This window comes from Chamaea fasciata, unplaced genomic scaffold, assembly GCF_029207755.1.
Source record: "Chamaea fasciata isolate MVZ Bird 193981 ecotype frontalis unplaced genomic scaffold, bChaFas1.0.hap1 SCAF_2, whole genome shotgun sequence".
Classification (NCBI taxonomy): Eukaryota; Metazoa; Chordata; class Aves; order Passeriformes; family Sylviidae; genus Chamaea; species Chamaea fasciata.
Window position 1 is genome coordinate 42,808,219 of NW_027094087.1, and position 22,918 is coordinate 42,831,136.

At 37.8% G+C, this 22,918-nt stretch overlaps 1 protein-coding gene across 3 annotated transcripts in view; it reads left to right on the plus strand.

Annotated features, from left to right (window-relative positions):
* DDX10 (DEAD-box helicase 10) overlaps positions 1-22,918 on the plus strand; it is a 161,126-nt gene that overhangs the window by 121,586 nt on the left and 16,622 nt on the right. Inside the window, exon 17 of one of the 3 annotated variants that reach the window (XM_066175801.1) lies at positions 3,688-4,361. The exons of the other annotated variants lie outside the window; for them this stretch is intronic. Coding sequence (XP_066031898.1) covers positions 3,688-3,882 — 195 coding nt within the window. The 3' untranslated portion in view covers positions 3,883-4,361. Of the gene's footprint in view, positions 1-3,687; positions 4,362-22,918 lie in introns of those variants that run through there. 3 annotated transcript variants of the gene reach the window in all.

Below are 22,918 nucleotides of genomic sequence, written 5' to 3' on the forward strand. Positions count from 1 at the left end.
GAAAGATGTAATAGGGATTTTCAAGAACAGAACAACGGGATTTCTGGCATTTTGGGGAGCACAAAGGTTATTGTCTTGATTGTGATTGTTTAAAATTTCTAGGGCAATACCAATGAAATTTCCCCAGCAGACTCCATGAATATTGTACTGTTTAATTAGTTGTTCTTCTGAAAAACCTTTGACTTCTGCTGAGCTTCAGAGCTTTCAATGTGTTAAAGACTGCACAATTTTATTTATTTCAGAGTCAACAATATTTAGGCATTTTAAGGGGAAAAGAAACACTCAAGTTTTCTTACTGGAAGTTTAGGCTATGAAAATTGCAAAGTGAATAAGTATGCATTTCCCTTTTCCTCATGACTTATGTGGGTTTGTAATCATTTGTTTGTATCACACAGTTACTAATAACTCTTGGTAGTTGTAGAATTGACAAATACTTTGGCACCGTTCCACCCAGGCTCTTGGATGGGGCTCAGCAAAGAGCTCAGCGTTTACTTGAATCGCTGCTTCAAATCCATCCCTCTTTAGAACACAGGAGGTATATGTTACTCTGCTTCATTTTTACTCTTTGCCTGTCTCTGTGAATATTAGCAGCAGGATTCCACCATCAGGTTCCTGCCTGCATATGGCAGTGTGGTGAAGCACAGGGAAAGCAATTCAAGAGCTCTGCTAGTCTTGCACAGTGTCATCATTTCTTCCTCGCATCCAAAATTTCTTGTTCAGTTTCTTCACTGATTTTAAACCCTCCTCAATAGTCTCTGAGCGGAACATGGAAGATTGCTGTGCCCCTCTCTGACTCTGGCCAAGGAATAAGAGGCAATAGACAGTGCTGGAGCAGCAGACCCACCACTATGAAAAGAAGAAAAAAAAATAAAGCTGCTTCAAAATGTTATAAACCTTTCTTTAAGCATTTTCATCTTGGTAAATAGACCACTGTATGAAATTAATTTTAATGATACTTCATTTGTTTATCTGTTCTATGTTACTCATTAATAGTGTTGACTAATCCTGAAGAAGTAGGAAACTCCAGTCAAGGCAGACATAATGACCTTAGGCTTACAGCAGCTTTCACACAAAGCTTTTATTTAGGAAGTGGGTATTCTCTCTGGATTGAGAGGTCTTTTCCTGTTCTATTGGGAAAAGCCAGGTGTATTCACATTCCTCAATTCTGTCTGTATAAATACTGTGGAGATGATTGCATTTCCCAAGTAAGCTGTACCAGATTGTTCAAACTTGTGTATTTTGCATCTTGGTTTGTTCTGGTAGTACTCTGGGCTGCTTTGCAGCTTTCCTTGTGTGTTTGAAACTTCCTTAGATTATGGACTTCAGATTCAGGAGTTCTCCTTTGCTCCATATCTCAGATGTGAACTTAAGAATTAGTTAATTGGCTGATGAGCAGGGGTAATCTTTTAGATGTGTTTTGATAGCATCCTCATGCAGCAAGCAGTGGTATTTAGTTTTAAATGAAGCAGTTCTGTTTTCTCAGCATATTCCCCTGTTTATATTCTTGAAATGTGTTGCTTGCAGTATTGTACATAGTCTGCTGTAGCAGTTGTAATTGCTACTAGTGATGAAAATTGATTTGTGCAATCAGAAAACCATTATCTGCATTCCAATTGATAATGTTGCAGTTACCAACATCTTAAAATTCTTCTGATGGCTGTTTTTCCAGAATGCTCTGGGGTCATGCAGTCACCAGAATTCCAGTTACTTTATGTTGAATCTTATGTGAGTTTTAAAAGAGAAAGAAAAAGCTCTTGGCTCTCTTGGCTGTTCTCTCAAATACATTTTTTCCAAAATTTTTAAAGATTTAGTGTTTTGTCAGTCCTCCCTTGCCTAATACACTAGATCAAGAGTAGTGCAATATCCCTTGTTTTACCACAATGTGCAGAGATTTTAAGAGGCTTTCTCTTCTTTCACACTATTAGCTGCATTGATAAACCAAGCAGTTTGTTAATAAGAGATGCCAAGCTAGTAACTAACATGTGGTTATTTAACACATCATGGGAAATCTGGTAAGCCCATACTTCCCTCAAATGAGGCTGCATCTTGTATATGGAGCCCACTAGTACCTGGATCTTTCTTTATTGGTTCCTTCAATGTTTCTTTTCTTTAAGGTCTAATGTTTCCTTTTACTCTTTTGTTTTGTTTTGTTTTCCCTCTGGTCTTTCATGATTTTTTTTTTTTGTGGACTTACAGGGTTTTTATCACTTGCTGTTTCCTTATCCTGTTTTCTGTTTCTTTTGAAGGAGCTAAATTCAAGCTGCTGTTGCTTCTATTTGGTTACTTTCTGCTGTGGGGACACCAAGAGCAGAAGCAAAGGGAAATAACAGGAAGAAAGATAATAGCATCATCTAGCAGCAAAGCCTTAGGAGACGTGCCCAGTATTTTTAGAGAAGTTTAGGGGGAGGGGTTTTTTTGTTTGTTTTATTTTCTCCATTCTGTAGGGTCTCATATTTTTCTGACATTCCTTCAAATGAATATATAGTGGTAATATTTTGCTGGGCTCTTGCTAGGATTCAAGTTCTAAAAGACGCCTCTGTCCACATGAAGGTGCAAATGAGACCATATTCCAAAGTCAAGAGTGCAGATTTTATTTAACAGTAAATGTGAGGTACAGGGAGGAGTGCAGGGTGAAGAGAAAGAGAGAGAGATAAGTAGGAGAGGCACCACCATATGAGTCCTGCAGCATCCTGCTGGCCCTTTTTCTTCTGGTCTTCTCTGTGGGCGGGTCCTGGAGTGTTGTTGTGGAGGCACCACTTTTATAGTGTCCTGGTCCCAGGTTTGCACAGAGTGTTGATGTGTTCCTACAGCTGGAGCTGCGTGGGTATGAGGAATTGCTTCCTTTCTAACAGTTTGCCATGGTGGGAATTTTGGTAGATTGACAACTGATCCTTCCTCATACTTCAAGGAAAATACTGACAAATAAGTAGAATTTTATTATAAGCAGTTTCGCAAAGCAAACAGTTATGACTGATACTAAGGTAAGTTGATCATGTGTCAGTAAGGCAGTCAGCAGCATGTAGTAGGATTAGACCTGGTTTATACAAGTATATTACTCTCTTTTCTTCATTTGTTTTGAACAATCTGCCAAGGCTTTGAAATTTTCAGCAAGAAAAATTCTGGGTGGACAAGGGAAGGTGACTGATTACAGTCACAGTAAGTGTACATTTACATGACGTACATGAGCGGCTATTTAAGGTGAAGGCTCATAAAGATCATGAAGTTTCATAATAAATGGCAGCCTCAGTCCATTTTCTTCGCTAATTCATATGCTGTTAAAAATGCCAAGTTATTAGCATTTTTAATTTCCCATCACCTAATATTCTAGCAGACTATGTATCTACAAAAATAGTATTAAGGGTCATTATAACTATTCACGGTATTTACTAACTTAAGAAATGCATAGAATTTACGAAATTCATCCTTCATAGGTAGCTGTGCAGCATAACTGTATGACTAAAATCAAAGCTATTTGTTTATGAATTAATTTAATTTCTAGCCAACCAAATCAGAGTAGGATCAGTAGAAAATTAAAACATCTGTGTAAACACCTTCTCCCCACCCTTCCCAACTTCCTGGCCTTAACTGCAATCCCGAGTTCTCTACCCCAAGCAGGACAAGTGGGCTGTTAATGTCGCTGTGGTCAGTCATCACACGTTGACTCTGCTGCTCCTTCCTCCTTGGCAGAATGACTCCTCACACTCTTCCCCTGCCTCCAGCATGGGTTTCCTACCAGGGGAAACAATCCTCCATGGACTTCTCCAGCGTGGGTGTCTCCCCCAAGCTGCAGTTCTTCACAAAGTGCTCCAATGTGGGTCCCTTCCACGGGGTGCAATCCTTCAGGAACAGGATGCTGCAGCGTGGATCCCCCACAGAGTCTGAAGTCCTGCCAGCAAAACTGCTCCAGTGTGGGCTCCTCTCTCCATGAGGCCAGATGTCCTGTTGTCATGGGTGACAGGGGGAGCTTCAGACAAAGTTCATTAAAGAAGCCATCCCACTGAGTCACGAGCTGCTGAGAGGAACCCCGTCTTTTCTGAGCTCCTTTGTAGACAGAAGCCTCAGTGAAGCTGGATCTGGTCTTAGCTCCATATCTCAGATGTGAACTTAAGAATGAGTTAATTGACTGATGAGCAGGGATAGTCTGTCAATGCTTTAAGTAACTTTGTCCTACAGGATTAAAGATGGCAAAGATATATTTATATAAAATGAATTATTTATTATGAAAAATTGCTACATAAAAGATTTTAATCAGAAATATTTACTACACAGTATAAAAGCTAAAACTACTAGTACCATTTAGTGTAGTATGTGCTCCATGTCAAAGCAATTTATATTAAAGCTAGCAAAAAGAAACAGTTGTTAGAGATTGATTTAACTCACCATACCAACAGTTGTGGACAGATTTCTTTCACTCAGCCTTGAGGAGTATCTTTGAAGGGACATTCCCACCTCAAAGAAGGGAAGTTCATACAGACAAGAAGGAATATGTTAAAAGAACCAAATGTATGAAAGTGGATTGGACTATTACAGTGTAAAGTGATTGACTGCCAGTATATGTCTTCCAATTTTAGGGGCTTATCTGCCAAGTCTTTGGCTCACTATCGGGGTTTAAGTTCGGGAGTGATGAAGACAGACTAGTTTTAGCATAATTCAATACCAAACCCAGCACATGATGCCCCCTCTCAGCCCTCCACTGATAGCTTGCAAAACAGGGCATTGTTTGAGTTGCTTGACCACATTCCAGGGGCGAAGAGCCCTGCTACATCTGCCAGGAGCCTACTGGAGTGTGGGCTTCCCATAGGGTTTACAGCCTCCTTCAGGCATCCATCTGCTGTCACCTGATGTTCTCTACAGGCTACAGGTGGGTCTCTGCTCCCCCACGGGGCTCCATGGGCTGCAGATGGACTTGCCACGGTCTGCATCATGGAGGAATGGAGGAAAATCTCTGTTCCGGCATCAGGGCACTTCCTCCCCATCCTTCAGTGCTCACTGTCTGCAGGGCTGTTTCTCTCACGTTTTCTCGCTCCTCTTCAGCTGCAGCTGTGCAGTTTTTCTTCCTTCCTTTAACTATGTTTTACCAGAGGCACTCCCACCATTGCTGAGGGGCTTGATTTTTTCCAGTGATGGATCTGTCTTGGAGCTGGCTGGCATGGGCTCTGTTGAATGGGGGGGAGCTTCTGCTGGCTTCTCTCAGAAGCCCCCTCTGTAGCTCCCCCCGCTACCAAAACCTTGTAATGCAGTCCCAAGACAGGGCTCCAGATGACAGATGTAAAGCAAAGAAGGAGCTAAAATTAGAAGAGGTAAAAATAGAGGTTGGGAAACTGTCTGATTGATCTTACAAGCAACACATTTATGCTGAATTCTGACAGTTAGGTTTGCTATATTTGTTAGGTCAGACAGTAGCTCAGACAGAGTTCACAGAAAAGCAAAAGGTGTCATGCTGAAAAACATTAATTTAGAATTTGTTTTGAAGTCTATAAAAAATTGACACATCTTTAAAACTGGTTGATGTGGCCAGGCTGTTTGGATTTGTCCTGTGACGGAAGGACCAGATCACTGTTTCAGTCTCAAGAAAAAATATTTATTAACTTTGAAGGTAGTTTACTTAGAAGCTTATCAGAAATATTCAACTGTATGATGCAGTTGGTGAAAGGACTTTTGATGTCATAGTATCGCATCACAAAAAGGAATTTTCTACTGATTGTATTTGTGGGGGAATTCCAGTTCCCTCTGTTGCCAATAAATGCAGAGTTTACCTGTGCCATGGCAGAAAGACAGGTCCTGTATTTGATTTCCCTTTTTCAGAGTTGCCATGTGGACATAGGTGAGGAGTAAGCTTGGGGCTGTACTTTGCGGGGTGCTGGCTTCACTGTATGAAGTGTTTATTCATTAAAAGCTAGGCAGCCATTGCTCCTCTGAGACTGGGTTGGCTCTGACTGCCATGGGTTGAAAGCACTTTCTGGGTAGTAGTGAGGGATCATTGCGAGTTCCTGCTCTAGTTCATCCTGAACTGTTTTTTAATGTCTACGTTCTCATAGTTAATAATGCCAATGATACTGAAAAAATTCAGAAAACACCTAAATGCAGACAAAGAGCAAGACATTAGTGCAGGTATCTGATTCACCAACTAAAATATGAATTCTGTTAATCTGCTCTGCTTAAAATGAGTTGACATATTTAATTCATTACTACAAATTGATGAGATTAGTTTTTCAGGTGCTACAGAAAATCTGTATTGTTTGTTCTGAAAGGCATTTGAAAGACAATTCCCTGTGTAATTCATTAGGCATTGCATTTCAAACCCAGTCTTCAGCTGAAATTGTTTTCAGATTTTTACAGATTGTGTAATTTTACAAATTGCTAACTGCATTTGTGTGTCAGACATTGAGTGAATTAAACTCGTAGAAGTCTTCTTGGTAGGAACATAAAAAAAATTAATACAGCCTGCATATATAGAAGTGCTTGGGGTTTTTTTTTCTGTCACTAAGAGCATTCACAGTAGCATCAAAGTATTCTAGACTTCTGGAAAGATATCCCTTTGTAAAACTGCCTAAAAGATGTATAAATATCACTGCACCTGTTAAAAGATGGTTAAAAGAATATTAGATACATAAATTACTATATAATCCAAGGCTCTGATCTGTTTCAATAAGCAGATATTAACTTAATGTAAGGATCATTTTGTGGCCATCTGAGACCTGTATTATTCTAGAGGCTTTACATGTTAAAATCTATGAATATAAAGATGGAATTCTGTGTTAAAGGATTCTGTTTCTGATTTTTAGCTTTTTATCATAGCAAGAGGAGTCAGAAAAATCTTGTTCAGTTCTGGTTCTCAATAGCCAGAACAAGGATAATGGCTGACTCAGTAGCCCTTTGTTCATGGATAGTATCTAGTGAAGCCATTTCCAGACTGTGAATGGTATGCCAGTTTTGGAGCAGGTCTGTAAGTCCCTCTGGAGAAATGAGGTTGACCAAAGTGACTTCACAAGTGTGCAGAGAGTGCCCCTGGCTGGGGTAGAAGATAAGCGTCTTTGGTCTGAATGGATCTGATGAAGCATTTCAAATTGACAAGTAGAAACTAGGAGAGTGATTCATTTAATCCTTGTTGATACTCTCTTTTAGTAACTTTCAGAGAAAAGCAAGGTACAGTGTAAGCTTTCTAGCCATCTTGAGTTGTTGTATAGTGAGTTTTAGTTCCTTCTCTAATCTGGTACAGTGACTCCTACTGATCATGCTGTTGTTTGCTGTCTCATTTTAAGCCTGAAGTTAAAATATTAATAATAGTATTAATAAAATATCAATTCTCATAAACATTGCACTTTTGCTGGGTGTGAGAAATGCTGCCATAGTCTTTTGGTTTCATGAATTCTGTGCGTCTTCTGGCTACAGCCTGAGCAGCAGGGTCCCAGGTGGAAGAGCAAGCTATTTCTTCAGTAGGTAGTGGCAGTAAGACTTTCCCTGGTTGCTCAAGTCGTGGAATGAATGAATGGTTTGGGTTGGAAGGGACCTTAGAAATCATCTGGTCCTAACTCTACTGCCATGGGCACAGACACCTGCCACTAGACCAGGTTTCTCAGAGCCCCATCCAACCTTGCCTTGAACACTTCCAGCCAGGGGGAATGTACAACTTCTCTATAAAACCTCTTCTAGTAAGTCTGGAAGTATCCCAAAAAAGGAGAGTATTTTTTAATTACGTGTGCTATTGGAGAACGATGATTTGGCCATAGTGAAAAATCTATGTTGTACATAAATTGTTCTGCAGTTCTATAATTTTTTTAGTGTATGTCGTGTAGACCTCCAAGCAAACTGCAGCTATTTTCAATATTATCTCCAGCCTGCAGCTATTTTCAATATTATCTCCAGAATATGCACAGGAGAAAACCTCCAAACAGACAGTGAGAAATAGAAATTTTCAAGTTTGGCTTTGTTTGTTTGTTTATTCTGCTTTGTGGTGATGTTGAGTAGGACTTGTGCTTTGTCCCTCTGCATACAAATGTCTAAAATTACATTTGGCAGCAAGATGCTAGCATGTTTGAAGTTGTCTTAAAATAGTACTATCCTCAGAAAGACACTTCTAGCTCAAGCATTTTTCAGATATTTGAATCACAAGCTCAATACTAGAATGAAATAATGTCATAACCAGTATTGAAAAGAATGAGCTACTTGCCCTGATATTTTTGCTCTGATGTGTTTCACTATAAAAGAAAATCACACAGCATCTTTCCAGAACCTTTTACTCTCTTCCTGGCTCTTAATTGGTAGCTTGAAACATCAGGTAGATCGATATCTGCTAGAGCTATTCATCTGTTACTCTCACCATTCAGTGGAAATATTTTCCATCTGGTTTTACTTTTAGGCAGCTATAAAATGCTGAAGATGTCAGCACTGAAGTCTCTTTGGCCATCAACCACTACAGATGTAATTTTACTGTAATTAAAATACATACACTTTATGTATGGTATTTGTAGGCAAAGATAACAAGTTGCCTGTTGGAAAATTGTGTCAAAGGCTGGTGATGAACTACTTCAGTACTGCAATACCAACAACCATCTAACTTAGTGAAGGAGCAGGAAATGTCCTCTGTAATTCTAGCCATATTTTCCAAGCTGGCCTTAGAACAGCTTTCGTACTGCAAGGAGATTCTAAACCGAATGAGTCTTCCATAAGTCTAAATGAAAGTATTTCTAGGACACTCATTGCTGGTGATTGCAAGTGTTCTTTAAAATAGTGCTATGTAAGTCTTTGTGGACTGCATTTTTAAATTGCCATTTAGCTTTGAGTTCTGAAAAGCTTCTCCTTGCATGCTACCTTGATAAGTTAATAAACTGTTATCCAGCATGTTAGACTGTCTAAATTTTGCTGACCTTGCAACTAGTGCTAACTGCCTTGTGATCTTTCAGTGTGTTTTTCATTACAGGAGTCTGTAATCAGGATTTACTTCTGTTCACATGTGCAGGCAAGAGCAGTGGGATATGCTGAGTGAATTCTTTAGACTTTTTTTTTTTGACTTGGGGCTGGAGCAGAGATTTGAGCAGGTTTTCCCACCTTCCATGCTAGTTGCTTGCTTGCTTGGCAGTCCTTCCTCTCTCTTATCTGAAGGGCTTTTAAACAGAGAAACAATAGAAAGATGGAGTTAAAAAGAAATTGCAATGTATACATGATGTGATGATGGTACAAGCTTTCCGTCCAGTAACTGTAGGCTAGTCAGGTTTCCACTGCTCTCTGTATTCCTTGCTGGTAATATCATCTTCTTGTTGAGAGCTATTTTCAAAGGTGTTTTCCAGGCCATGCTGTTACACAGAGGGCATCTGAATTTCAACAGTATTGTCAATTATTTGGTAATGACCCATACAGACTGTCAGATGTGTGCAGATTACAACTAAAAGCGTAGATATGGATTATGGTGGCTCCTTGAAAACAAGAAGTGTTGTTGTAAATGTGTTAATCTTTTCCAGTTAGAATACTGTATAGCCTTCTTAGCTTTTCATTAATTGACTGCCAGTGTTTTTATGACATTAGTCCCTGAATTAAGGCAGTAATGTTTGCCCATCACAGTGTCAGTCCAGCAAAACAGAAAAAACACGGTACTCAAGCTCAGTAATAGATTTTACTCTCATTTGGAGCGTCAAATTGCAAAGGTATAGAAAATGCTCCTGCAATGCTTGAAAAAATCTCAAGGCTCTGGGTACACAAGGCTGTCTCCTGCAGTACATATGAAGGAGAGGATAGAGGCTGTAACTTTCATTTTAACATTTCGCCTGAGATGTTCTGAACTCTTCCTTTGGAAGAGGATTCTTTGAAACTGTTCAGGGAAATCAGACCACTTGAAATTTTGGTGCTTTCTCGTTGTTTGTGAAGCATCCTCATGAGTCATCTTTTCTGAGAATCGTTTTTAAAAGGCAGTGGGATAGATTACATAGGAGTATTCTTTATAGTCATCAGGCAATATCTAGTAGTTTGAGGAACAACTTAATTTTTTTTTTTAATTTTTGACCATTGCATATCTATTTTGTAAGTTTATTCATCTGTCCTGTCTTGTAACTTTGAAAGCTATTTAAAATGAAAACTTCTGTCCTAATGCACTATTGGAGCTAAGGCCTTGACTTTATGGTAGCTCTTTTAAAATGCATTTTTGAAAGGAGAACTTGAATATAGTTTTACATTTTTTTATATCTGATGATAAGCTTTAATTTTACAGAAAGAAGTAAAAAGTATTAATTTGGACAGTAGCAAGGCTGGGTTTTTTCCAAATCAAAATCTTCTTGTGCAAAGAATATTTTAAAGTAGCTTAATACAGTTGCAATACAGCTGTCTCTGAACAAAAATACTGACTTAATAGCTGAAAATGGTCTTAAAAAGTAATTGAAATGATTCATACCAATGGCATGTGTTTCCATGGTCAAGTGGTTAGAGAGGCTATCAAAAACTGTATCAGTAAACTGCATTTAAAAGAATCAGGATGAGATACATTGGTTTGACTTCTGTGATCAGGTCATAAAGTTAGAACTAAAGTTAAAAGCAGGTTATTTGTTTATCTTTCACATTAATATAGTGGTGATACATTGCAGTGTTAGATTTTGCTTGTGACTTTCTGCTTCCTCTGGAAACTGAAGTTGAGATATATTGCAGAGGAGAACTTAAAGTCTTTTAGACACCCCTCAGGGATACATTTTGCTCTTGAGTTCAGGATTCAACCTGTCACCAGATAGTTTATATATCTGTTTCTTTCCATCTGAATCATGAGGATTGGAGGTTTCTTTTTGTTTTGCTCTGTAATTAGAGGAACAGCATCCTCTGAAAATGTCCCTTTACAAATTCCTAGCTGTCATGAGAACTTCGAAGTATTTCATAGTTGTGTTTTTTTGGTACTTGTGCAGGATCTGAGGTTTCCCTTGTGAAGTTTTGTGAAGTGTTTCAGTGTGGCAGCGAGGTTGTTATGGAGTGCCTGCCTGCACCTTCCAGTCCTGTGTTAGTTGAATTTTGATGCTATCTAGATTTTGTTTCAAGCAATTGAATTGTTTCTACCTAGTAAAAGATAAAGATGGTGTTTATGTAAATGGCACTTCTGACGTGGTACTGTTTATAAATATTCTTGCTCTGGATGTGATACTCACTGTTTCAGTGATATCAGAGTTTAACTAAATTTATGACCAATTGTGTCAGATATTCTGTACTTTAATCTCAATTACCTGAAATCATGCTTGGAGTAGGTGTTATAATTTCTCACTTTTCCCATTATGTTTATATATATGTATGTTTTTATGTGTATATATATATATGAAAGTTTTTTAAATATATACACATATAACTTATATATATATACACACACCCATTATAGTATATGTATATGTATAATCAGACAAGAAAAAAGCTGAAATGGTTAATCCTGATATTATTTTTGTGTACTGGGAGGTGATTTCTTGTTGATGTGAAAAGCCCTAGCACTCTGAAATGGTTTATTTCTTCTGTGGTTGTGACCTTGCCTATTTAAATTCAGCTCCAGTTGAAAAAAAAATGCACAGCCATCAGTCTACAGGGCAGCACTTCGTAGAAATAAAGAGAAAACGTAGTTGTCAAGCAAGTGGCTTGATGCAAATGCATTTAGGTGAAGGTGTTGCTCTGGCCTTCAGTCATCCAAATGTTGTCCTGAATAATTTTTTAACAAATTATACTGGCTTTTGCATATGCCCTAGTGGCAGCTTCATTAATTATAACTGCTCTAAAATAATTGTATGCTGGTAACGGTTTTTAATTTATTTTTCACATATGAGGTTTTCATAAAAAACCTGCTGTCTAGTATATTTCTTGGAGTGTTGCAACATTATAAATTAAATAATAGTTAAGCTGATTCTTTTAGCTACCTCTTTAGTGAGACACAGTCGACTTTCTAGCAGAGATGCTTGAACCTGACTAGGTCATGTGGTGGCTGACTAAGGATTAAGATTTCTTAAGATAAAGTAAAATATCCTTATATTTTAAATATATTTTTTGAGTCTTAAATCGCAGACAATTTAATAGGAGTGATTTAATTTAAATTTAATTTTAATTAGTGTGCAGTCAGAAATATTTAAACAATGAAAGAGCACAGGTCTCCCCTGTCCAAGGTACTTTCAAAGAAAGAATGGTTGGAAGCACAGCCTGTCTTAGATATTTCAGATGGGTTTTGTAATTTGAATTTATAGGTTTCTTCCCATCTCTCAGGAAGGAGATTAAATGAAGAAAAAGAAGCCTTGTGGTGTTTTTTTTATTTGTTGTTGGTTTTTGGTTTTGTTTGTCTGGTTTTTTGTTTGTTGTTGTTGGGTTTGTTTGTTTTTTTTTTAAATTCGGCGCATTTGTAGTAGCCCGTCATATTTGTCAGATTGCACATTGATTTCTAGGACTATAGCTGACTGTTTTCTTTCAACAAATCTGTGTAAATATTGTTTCCATTGAAGTGGCACCTTTTATTTTATGGAACTAGCCTATCTGATTAGAAAAAATATGCTAAACTTAGAACAGCTTGTGACAAAGCCATGAGAAATTTATTTGATGCTGAAGATGCCTACAACTGTTCAAGTGAATAAGTGCACACTCTATGAATTAACATTTTGAATTAGGATTTATTGTAAAAGCCAATTATTATTCAGGTAAGAACAATTGAGCCTAGTCTTCTTTGAGCATCATCTAAGCAAGGATTAAAGGTAGGGCTCTACAGACAAGAATTTTTTTGAATTTTACACACAAAATAACACTGCCTGAATAATCATGGAGCAAAAAGAAGTACATTCTAGGCTTCTTTGTGACCAATAACCTGGTCAGTTTGATATATCCACAAATATGAGTACTTTGTCTTAACTTGGTTTTAGAAGTTTCTTTGATTGGTAATTTGATCCGCTGTGTATAGTATGTGATAGGTTATATGCCCATTTTAGCACTTAAAACCAGCAGATTAAAGCAAATATGCCTGTTTCCCCTGAACCAATCCTAACTGGAAATTGGCTGCTTTCTGGTCATGACTTACATTGTGAATGTTGATTACTGATGGAGAAATGTCAGTTCATTTAATTAAGAATGAGTTGGTAGATATTGAGCTATTATTCTGACTTAAGAGATGCTGCTGACCATCTCCATACTGGGCCTTGCTGTAGTGTCAAGAAAGCTCACCTGTTTCTGAAGGTGACTTAAGCAGTTGCATATTCTGCACTGGTCCATAGGGGATCCCTTTCTACTGTGGTTCTGGGCAGCCTCAGAAAAGATAAAACTCTCTATGGAAAGGTATTTTGTTTGTTGAAAATTATGCTGATCTCTGATTGAAAGTACTCTTGGAGAAGTAGGCATGCTGATTCAAATTGGAATGGATAATAAACCTAGTTTTGTTTCTTTGTGAGTTAATTGATATAATCAGTGTAGTGTACTGGATTTTCTTTTGTATACTTTCATTAAATACAACTACCTGACTGCAGGAAAACATCTAATTGGTGTAGCTATGCAGATGTTCTTTAAATACCTCAAATAGGGTGTAGTAAATCACTGCTCTTATTAAACAGATTAAACAGAAAGTAGTTGAGTTTATTACTGTTGAATGGGCAAGCAAATTAGCAATGGTAATTTGGAAGAAGTCAGTGAAATTTCTGTTAAAGCCGCAAAAGCCTGAAAGGGGTCAGTTTATATGCAGCTCACTCTTTTTTAGCCAGTTATTTTTCTTTAACATTGTAGTGGTTTGAAAGCAAAACAAATGAGAGGCTCCAAGTCAGAGATACAATTTAATAGAAAAAAAAAAGGAAAGAAAGTAAAATAAAATAGATGCAATAATACAAAAGACCACTGACAGGGTCAGAATACAACCTGAGTGGAGTGATGGAAGCAGTCCAGATGAGGTGGTCTTCCTGAAGCAGTGATCCTGGAGAAAGATCTGGTAGCTCGGGTCCTCTGGGAATCCAGTGGGTAAGCGCCCCCCTGGTGTTCAGAGTCTCAGCTTATATCCAGGCTGGAATGCTTGGTTCCTCCCTCTGGGCGGAGCATCTCACAATGGGATGGTGAGTCATGTGATAAGGCCTGATGGGCCCATTAACAGGAGATAGTCCAGGAGGGGGTTATCTGTGAGTCATGTGGCAAAGGTGCTGATGGGCCCATTAACAGAAGATAATCCAGAGTGGAGGAGGCAGGGAGCACTGCCTCACCTGGTTTCAACAGTTCATGAAGATGGTGATAGAATACACTTCAACCCAGGACAAACATCAGAAAAATTCTTCAGGTCAGTGTGCAGAGGGAAGGTCAGGCTTCCGTATGGCGTCTATGAGGAACTAGTCTGCTGTTCATAGGCTGTCATTTTTGGAATAGTGTGAACCTCTCTTGAGCCTTTCTCTAATGTCTGGTGCAATTCTAGCAATCCCAGCTTGTGCATGCATACCTGCATTGGGCAATTCCATTTAATTCTCTGGTTTTGAAAATGAGAAAAACAATGAGCATTAAGTCTCTTTCACAAATATGAATGACCTACTGAAAAAGTATATTGTAGAATGGCTTAAATAGGTTGAGCCCTTCAAGATCATCCAGTTCCAGCCCCACCTTGCCATGAGCAAGCAGGACACCATTCAATAGACAGGTTGCTCAAAGCCCCACCCAGCCTGGCCTTGAACACTTCCAGAGGTGAGGCATCCACAACTTCTCTGGGAAATCTGTTCCGGTGCATCACCAGTCTCACAGTTAGGAATTTTTTCCTAATGTGTGCTCTAAATCTGCCCTCTTTCAGTTTGAAGCCATTCTTCCCTGTCCTGCATGCTCTTGTCAAAAATTCCTCTTCAGCTTTTGTAGACCCCCTTCAGGTGCTGAAAGGCTGCAAAGGTTTCCCAAATCCTTCTCTTTTCCAGGCTGAACAGTCCCAATTCTCTCAGCCTTTCATCACAGGAGCGGAGGTCCGTCCCTCTAAACATCCTGGTGTCGCTCCTCTGGACTTGTTCCAGCAGGTCCCTGTCCTCCCTGTGCTGGGAGCCCAGAGCTGATGCAGCACTGCAGGTGGGGTCTCAGCAGAGCAGAGCAGAGGGGCAGAATCCCCTCCCTGGCCCTGCTGCCCACGCTGCTTTGGATGCAGCCCAGGACACCTTTGGCTTTCTGAGCTGTGAGTGCACAATGTGATGGAATGCAAATTCATATATAATATTCTTCTCTGAAATATGAATATGTATATGTATACACACACACACATATATATATGAGTCACAATATGAATAGTGTACAAGGAATTGAACATATACACAGGACAGCACTATTCCTGTGCTCAAATCACCAGAAAAGGTCAGCATCCTCTCAGTGTTGGAAAGGTTCCAGAATTAACTGCTGTCAACTACATTTTGTACAAATGTGCCATGATGACTCTTATTTTTTCCTCTAAAATGGCAGTATTACCCATCTGTGTAATTATTCTCTTTAAGCTATTAATTTAACTCTTCTACACCTTTTGGAGAAAGCAGGGCATTAAGACTGAGACCTCTTCAGACTTATTACAGCATATGCAATACATCGATTCTTGCCATTCTACCTATTTTGGAAAGAAAGTAAGAGTCATAAATAAGGTACCTTCAAGTGAAACACTTTGGGAAACTTCCATTTCAGGTTTGTCTTTATTCTGCCTCATCTTAATGAGCCACATTTGTTCAAATTCAGAGGTGTCAGTGGAGCAACAGCAAGAATGTTTTGGTGCAGCAGTTCTTGTACATTGTGTAAGCAGACCGTATTTACCATGCAGGAGGTGTATTGTTTTTCACTGCTCATTCTTTCCAAAAGCTATGGTATATAATTTGGTGCATCTTCATTTCCAAATAAGTGTTCTTTAACACAGGGAAAGTGACTGCAGCCATGCATTCTGCAATCCATATCAAAAGCATTGAGCAGATGGAAAAGATGAGGGGGAATAGGAAAATAACAATTTTGATGAACTGCTTGTCCAAAATTCTTCCCAGGAAAATTCTATATTAAAATTCTAAGTATTTCACATTTCCAAACTAAAATTAATTGATCTTGAAAATACTGTAAATCCCATGTCTGTGATAAAATGGATTTAACACTTTAGCAATGAAACAGAAACAGCAAAGCTAAAACTAAAATAGCTTTCCAATATTTGCATTTATTCTTATGTTAATCATTTTGTGGTAGTTCTCAATTTAACAGAATGCATCTTTAAAGCATTTTACTTGCTTTGTGCTGTTTATGTATATCCAGCATTTTGTCAGCATGGGCTCACAGTCTGTTACAGTCAATATATAATCAAAAAATACTATGAGAAGTTTGACTTATCCTTCAGATTATTTTATGCACAAAATCTTGGCTTCTTGAGAGGTTTTAATAAGTGCTGTGTATTTGTCTGTGACTGTCATCTGTTCAAGATGTTCGTTTACCCAACTTGAAATACACAAAAAAATTTGGAATTTCTTTGTACCAATACATGAATATGCCCAGCAAACTGGTCTGAAAAGCAAGAGATGTTTACTTGTGTTGAAAAGCACAATCAAATATAGAATTTCCTGCTAGTACAGGTTACTTCAGAATTATTAAAAAAACCACAGTTTAAAAGCACCATTTGTGCAGAATTAGTACCAAAACTTTCACACATATTTGAATTTCAGGAAATGCAGCAAAATTGTTCACATAAATCTGAAGTTCTTAGTTTCTTCCCTTGAATAACTAAGTAGGTTTCTCTCCAGCAGGAAAACAGCTTTCTGCTCTTCCAATAAAACTGTTTTTCCAAGAGACAGTTACTTTCAGCTTTTACTTAATACATTAGCCAGTAAATCTGTGCTTGTGCGTTTGATTGATATCAAAGGAGTAATGTAGAATTTGTAAATACAAATGTGCTCATTCCAAGGACTTTCTTGAAAAGGTATTTATTCAGGTCAAAATGCCAATGCTGTAGTACAGGGCTCTGTTAATAAGAACTACTTCCTGGAAATGTAAAAGGAGGACCCTTTGAAGAGAAGTATTACAATGGTAAAAAAAACAGAACAAACCAACCAAAACCCCGCCCCTCTTTTGTGTCACAGTGTCAGTAGATCATTCTCATAGGTTTCCTGAAACACAAAATACTGAATTCTTTGAGCTGTCCTTCCCTTGTTAGAGAAGTATTTGGTTTTGGTAATGTGTCGTCCAAGCTAATTCTGTTTTTATTTCTTGCTTGAGACTAATTTGAAGCTGTTCATAATATGAGTGGAATATTTAGAGGGACAATACTGGATAAATTTGCTGCAAACCCCAGTGGTTTTTTTGTTGGATGAGTGGTTAGTCTGGTGTATCAGATGTCCAAGAATGTTTTTGGGTTCAGTTTTTGATAATTGATTTCCTGTGGAAAAAAATTTACAAATAATCAGTGCCCTCTCTTACCCATTGATCTCGTTTATCAGCTTGTTGTCACTGGAAGTAGTATTTGGGGTGCTAAAATGGATTGCCAGCAAGGTGCTGAAGCTCTCAAAGAAACTGATCACCTTCAGCATTGGTACCTCTTTGTCACAGCTGTGAAAAGAAGTTAGGGAAGAGTGACTTGAATTATGCCTTTAAGAAAAGGCATCTACAAATTACTTTTTAATCTTTTTTTTTTTTTTTTACTGATACATGATGTATAAGGCAGAATTCTGTACTTATTTAATAAAAATAGACTTAATACAAAAGCAAGTTTAATTAAAACTTACAACTGGAAGATGTCAGAATGCTGATCATAGGTCTGAATATACTTTTTTTCTAAATTTAGTTACATATTCTGAATTTCATGATGGATATTATGTACTCAGTGCTTTGGGAAGTCATGCATAATGTAACAAGGATATTCAGTTAACAGTACCTCTAGCAAATGTTCTCTGTGCTAATGTATGCCAAGTACAATGTGATATAACAAATTATTTATTTCTTTTCAAAAGATCATTAAATTTTATCCTCAAAATTTTGTGAATTTGCAAGAACTTCAAAAGGAAGCCATTTAAGATACATATGTGAAGAGATACGTTTGTGAATGCAATCAAATCATAATTGGATTTTGTAATCAGGTTGCTCTTCTGAAGCAGAAATAATTTTAGTGACTCCATTATGCTGAAATCCTACACTTGTCTGTGGCAAAGACTTACAGTCCTGAAGAATGCAAAAATCCTTCTTTAAAAATAAAATGTTCCCCTTGCAAAGATGTGTGACTGTGCAAAGAGAACCAGACACTTAGAGCCCACCATTTCTCAGTGTAGAAATACTGAATGTCTTTGAAATCAGTTTAAAAGTCATAGTTCGTTTGTTTGACTGTCTTTATTTAACATAACAGATGCAAAAGGTTTCTAAGAAAAAAAACCTGCTGGTTTTCATATTAGGTCAAGAATTGAAGAATTATGCAAATCTAAATCATCCAGCACAGGTAGTGGAGAAAGTAACATTTGAATACATTTTCTATGTTTGGGGTGTGTTATGGTTGCTCCCTTCAGATTTTTGTCAAAATTGAAATACGAAGGACCAGTGACTGCTAATTGATCCTTGAGGACGGGTCTCAAGGAAGAATTAATGTGGCCACAGGAAACCCTGTCTGACCCCTCAGCAGTTGAGGAAATACTAAGCATAACAAGTTTAAGCGTTTGTTTCTGGCAGAGGTGAAACACCCCAGCAGGGCAATTTGTGGCAGGGTGTCTGTCTATACTCAAGCCAGTGGCTGCTATTGCAGTTGGCTGTTCCTATCCCTAGTGTCACATTTGACTCTGCTGTTCCTGTCCCCAGTACTTACTGATGGGTGGCAAATGGTAATTGCAAGCAGATTGTGTAACACCAGAAAGTCAGTAGGGCAACTGAGCTGTTTGCAATGCAGTTCAGAATGAGCAGTAAAGTTAGGCTAAAATTACTTCTCCTGACAGCTTTCTAAGCATGTTATGATCTATTTTCAAATCAGAGAGATTAATATTTATCCTTCTTGTCTCCCTTTCCTTCACATACTCTATATATGTTGCAAGTATTTGGGGGAATGGGGAAAAACCATCTTATATTTAGTAATAACATGATAGATAAAAATTTTCAGCTCAATAACAATAAAAAAAAGGGTTACTAAAATGCATATTTTAATTTGTTAGATACATTCTTTTACTTTTGGGAACTTAAAATTGTGGCTAAAATGAAGGTATTAAGGAATGACCTATGAAAAAATTTACTAGAAAAATCTAAAAAATTCAAGAAATAAAATTGCTGATTAAGTTTCAGATAGAGGTGTGATTTAGAGAACAGCCATTAACAGGGAAAATTAACTGCTTTTTCATAACAACATGTATCCTTTCCTGTTCTGAAATACTTTATTTATTTGATATATTTGATAAGTTTAATTCAAGGTGCCGTTAAAAGTTGAAAAACGTATTAGGATTTGAGGAACCGGTTATCTTTGTTTATTCTAACCATCCTCTTTCAGCCGGTGAATGTAAATTAGGTTTGAGTCTTTTAGCCATACCACAATCACATAAGATATGATGCTTAGAAGTAGCAAATTTTGCTAGCAGCAGAGAATGTATACATAAATGTTAAACTTACCATACAGCAGGTGCTTGGATCAACTTAATTTTGCCTGCATGTATTTGCTGTATTTCAGATGGTCCTATTTAACTTTTAAATAATGTGCATGTAATATATGTATTTTAGTAAATAATTAAAATTCTGGTTGAAATCGGTTTCAGTTTCAGATGGAATAGGAGTCAGCTTGACACTAACCGTGATTAAAAAATGAGTAATAATCACGTGGCAAAAAAGTGATGGCTCTTTTTATCATTTGCTATTGCAAAAGGAAAATCTAGGACTTTAAATAATAAGCCTAAAATAGCGTGTACACATTTTTTGTTAAGCCCAGTGTAAACCAACTGTGCTCCTGAATACTGGCATAAAAAAAAAAAAAAAGGTAGCAGTGATTACATGAGTAACATACTGTGGGAATTAAAAGTTTCCTGATTTAATGGGAATTTATAATTAGTGATTCAAATCACTGATTTAAATTGATCCCTCCGATGTTGCTCTCTCTGATTCCTTGAGAAAGAGTTGTAAATTAGCATTGCTTTAGTACAGTATGAAGGGTGAAAGTTTGTACCTGCCTGTGCCATGTTAATAACACTATGTCTAACCATACCTAAGTTTGATCATTCAGACAGATTTACCATAATGTAATTTTCAGGGAGTTGGATAGAGCCATGTTTCACAAAAGCTGTCCTCACAGGAGCTAAATGCCAAAGTAATCAATCATACAGTGTACTGCCTCCTGTTGTTATGGAAATAATACATTATTTATGCAGTATAAAGATTTTTTTAGACATTGTTGAAATGAACAGGCAAGCACATGAGAACTCTAGATCGTAATAAGTTACATGAGCTGCAAATTGCCAATTGCTAGGTTAAAATTTGTATAGATGCCTTCAATGCTTGCCGCAAGTTAGAAACTGGTTAGGTGCAAGTGTGGACTTCGGAGGAGCTGCAAGAATTCCGTTAGAAGTCTGTAGTACGTTAATTACATCTACAGATGAGTTTTTGTATACCACTTGTATTTCTTACTAAATCCAAGAGGTAAAATACCCAGAATAGGGTAAAACTTTTTGGCAGCAGTACAAAACCCAAGGACTGTTTAGGATAGCACATTTTAGGTTCTTCAGTGAGCCATTGCATAGGATGTAATTAGGCACAGGCTTTTGATGGATAATTGTCTCAGCTTTCAGTTTTCCCCTCACTGCATTGTTCCAAACATTTTGGTTTTGCTGAGAATCGGATAGTCATCTTCACCAGATTTGTTTAATTAGCTGTTGTATTTATATGAGAAGCGGTAAAAGACATAGGAAACAGAACAGCGGTGGGAAAAATAATGGCTTCCATGGAATGAGGGTGACCTGCTTCCCTTCTCCCTGTCAGATCTTTTGGCTGGTTTGAAGGGAAATTTGCAATCATACCTTTAGAGTGGTTTTCAAATTATGATCATTACTCCTCTGTGGCTGAAGAGTTCTGAAGTGGAGAGATTGAAATAACCCTGAGATCCAGGTTATTGTCACTGTGCTGCTGTTTCTTATCATGCCTTGATATATTTTATTACTTTTACCTACATACATTTTCAGCCCATGTTAACTCCTCTATACTTTGGCAAAACATTAATGGCTTTGGCAAAGAGAAGAGGTGCCTTTGTGTATTCCACCATGCATTCTCTAGTTCTGTTGCTGTTGATTTCATTCTTCGATACCTGGGACTATTCTTCCTCTTGGATGTTTTTCTACATCCTTTGTAGTCAGCTCTTGTGCCATTCTCATGCTTTCTTACTCTCCCAGTTTCCTACTCTCTTCCATTTTTAAAACAGGTTTAGGCAGCTCTTCTCTCCTCATTGGCTCCATTTGTCTTCACTGTGATCTCCATCAGATCTTGTCTTGGTAGTCCTCCTTTCTTAAGCCATCTCACTTTTTCCTTACAATTCTTCCCTGTTTGTCTTTGATTTTTCACTTCCACACTGGTCTTTTGTACTTTTTGAGGTGCCACATTTCTTCATGCCTTTCTGTTCATTTGCAATGTAGACGTATTTCAGTTCTACTCAATAAACATTAATCAGCCTTCCTCTCACTTGTTGCTCATTTACTTGGCCTTTCCATATCCACTCCAGTTTTAGGAGGTTTGCAAATGTGACCACACTCTGTTTTCATGTCTCTCTTCTCTACTAACTCCTCTATATTTTCTGAAATCTTAGAATCTTCAGTCTCCTTCTGTGATGTTTTGCACAGCCTTTTGCTTTTTTCCCTTCTCTTATTCATGGAGAAAAATACAAATTCTTGTCTGTACTGAGAAGTCTTATTTCAGTCTCTCTACTCCAGCTGTACCTTTCTGCCTGAATTAAAATCTCAGCTGATGGATTTCATGGAATCATACTCAAGAAAAAAGTTCGAGCTTCTTTGCTACCTTCTTTTACAGTCACTCTGTGTATCACCACTTTCTCTCACTTCAGCCTATGCCTTAGCATTGCCATGGTCACTTTCTGATGCTTATCTAAATTCTTCCTAATTCTCCATTTGGCCTTTCATTCACCACGGATGACAAATGTGTTCTCTCCTTCCTGAAGGTTTGCCTGTAAGTTCTCCCTGTACTAGCACTCCCCAAGACGGCTGCACATTACATTTTACTCAGTTCCTCAAGTAACACTAACTCAGCAATTATTCTTAATTTGAGTTGGACTTTTTGCTTTGAAGTTGCTTTACATTATTTTAGACCTGAAAAATTTGTTTCATTCAATTAGTTGGCCTAAAAGATCTTGCCTCACATAAATCTTTCGTGTTCTTCATACTTGTCATTTCTTATACATGCTCTTCATAGTCTTTCATGTAGATAAAATTGTTATCAGGATATTATAATTTTCTGTCTCCTGGTGGATGGCTCCCAGTCTACCTCAGAATCTTTTTCAGTTTCCTCATTCAGGTTCCCCTTTGCAGCAATGCTTGCTGGAAATACCAGAGGGCAGGTCTCTCTGCTGTGTCATGCCCATTGCTGAGACCTTCACCAGGCAGCTTGCTTCCTTGTCATTCATCAGTCTGGATTCATCTGTTCTCTTGTGGCTTCTACTTAGCCTTTATGTTTTTTGTGCCAGCAGTTGTCTTTTGCAAAATTTTGTAGAAAGAGATTCATGGTTTAAGAAGGTGAATTCAACAAAACCAAAACCAATTAATAATGAATGACCCTGCAATTCTGCAGCATCAGCCAGTGCCTTCTGATTTACTGGTTTTTTGTTTTGAAATTTGAACCAATATGAAACTGTTGCAGCTGCTACATAGGTCTGGAACAAAGGCACACAAGGTTCTTGCAGCAAGCAATTGAGTCAGTGCCATGAGCAGCGATGTCTTTTCTATGTTTCTTTTCCTCTCAGTTCATGTTGAACCACCAGAAGGAGTTAAAATAACTTTCACTGCCTGGAATTAATTAGATTCTTTTT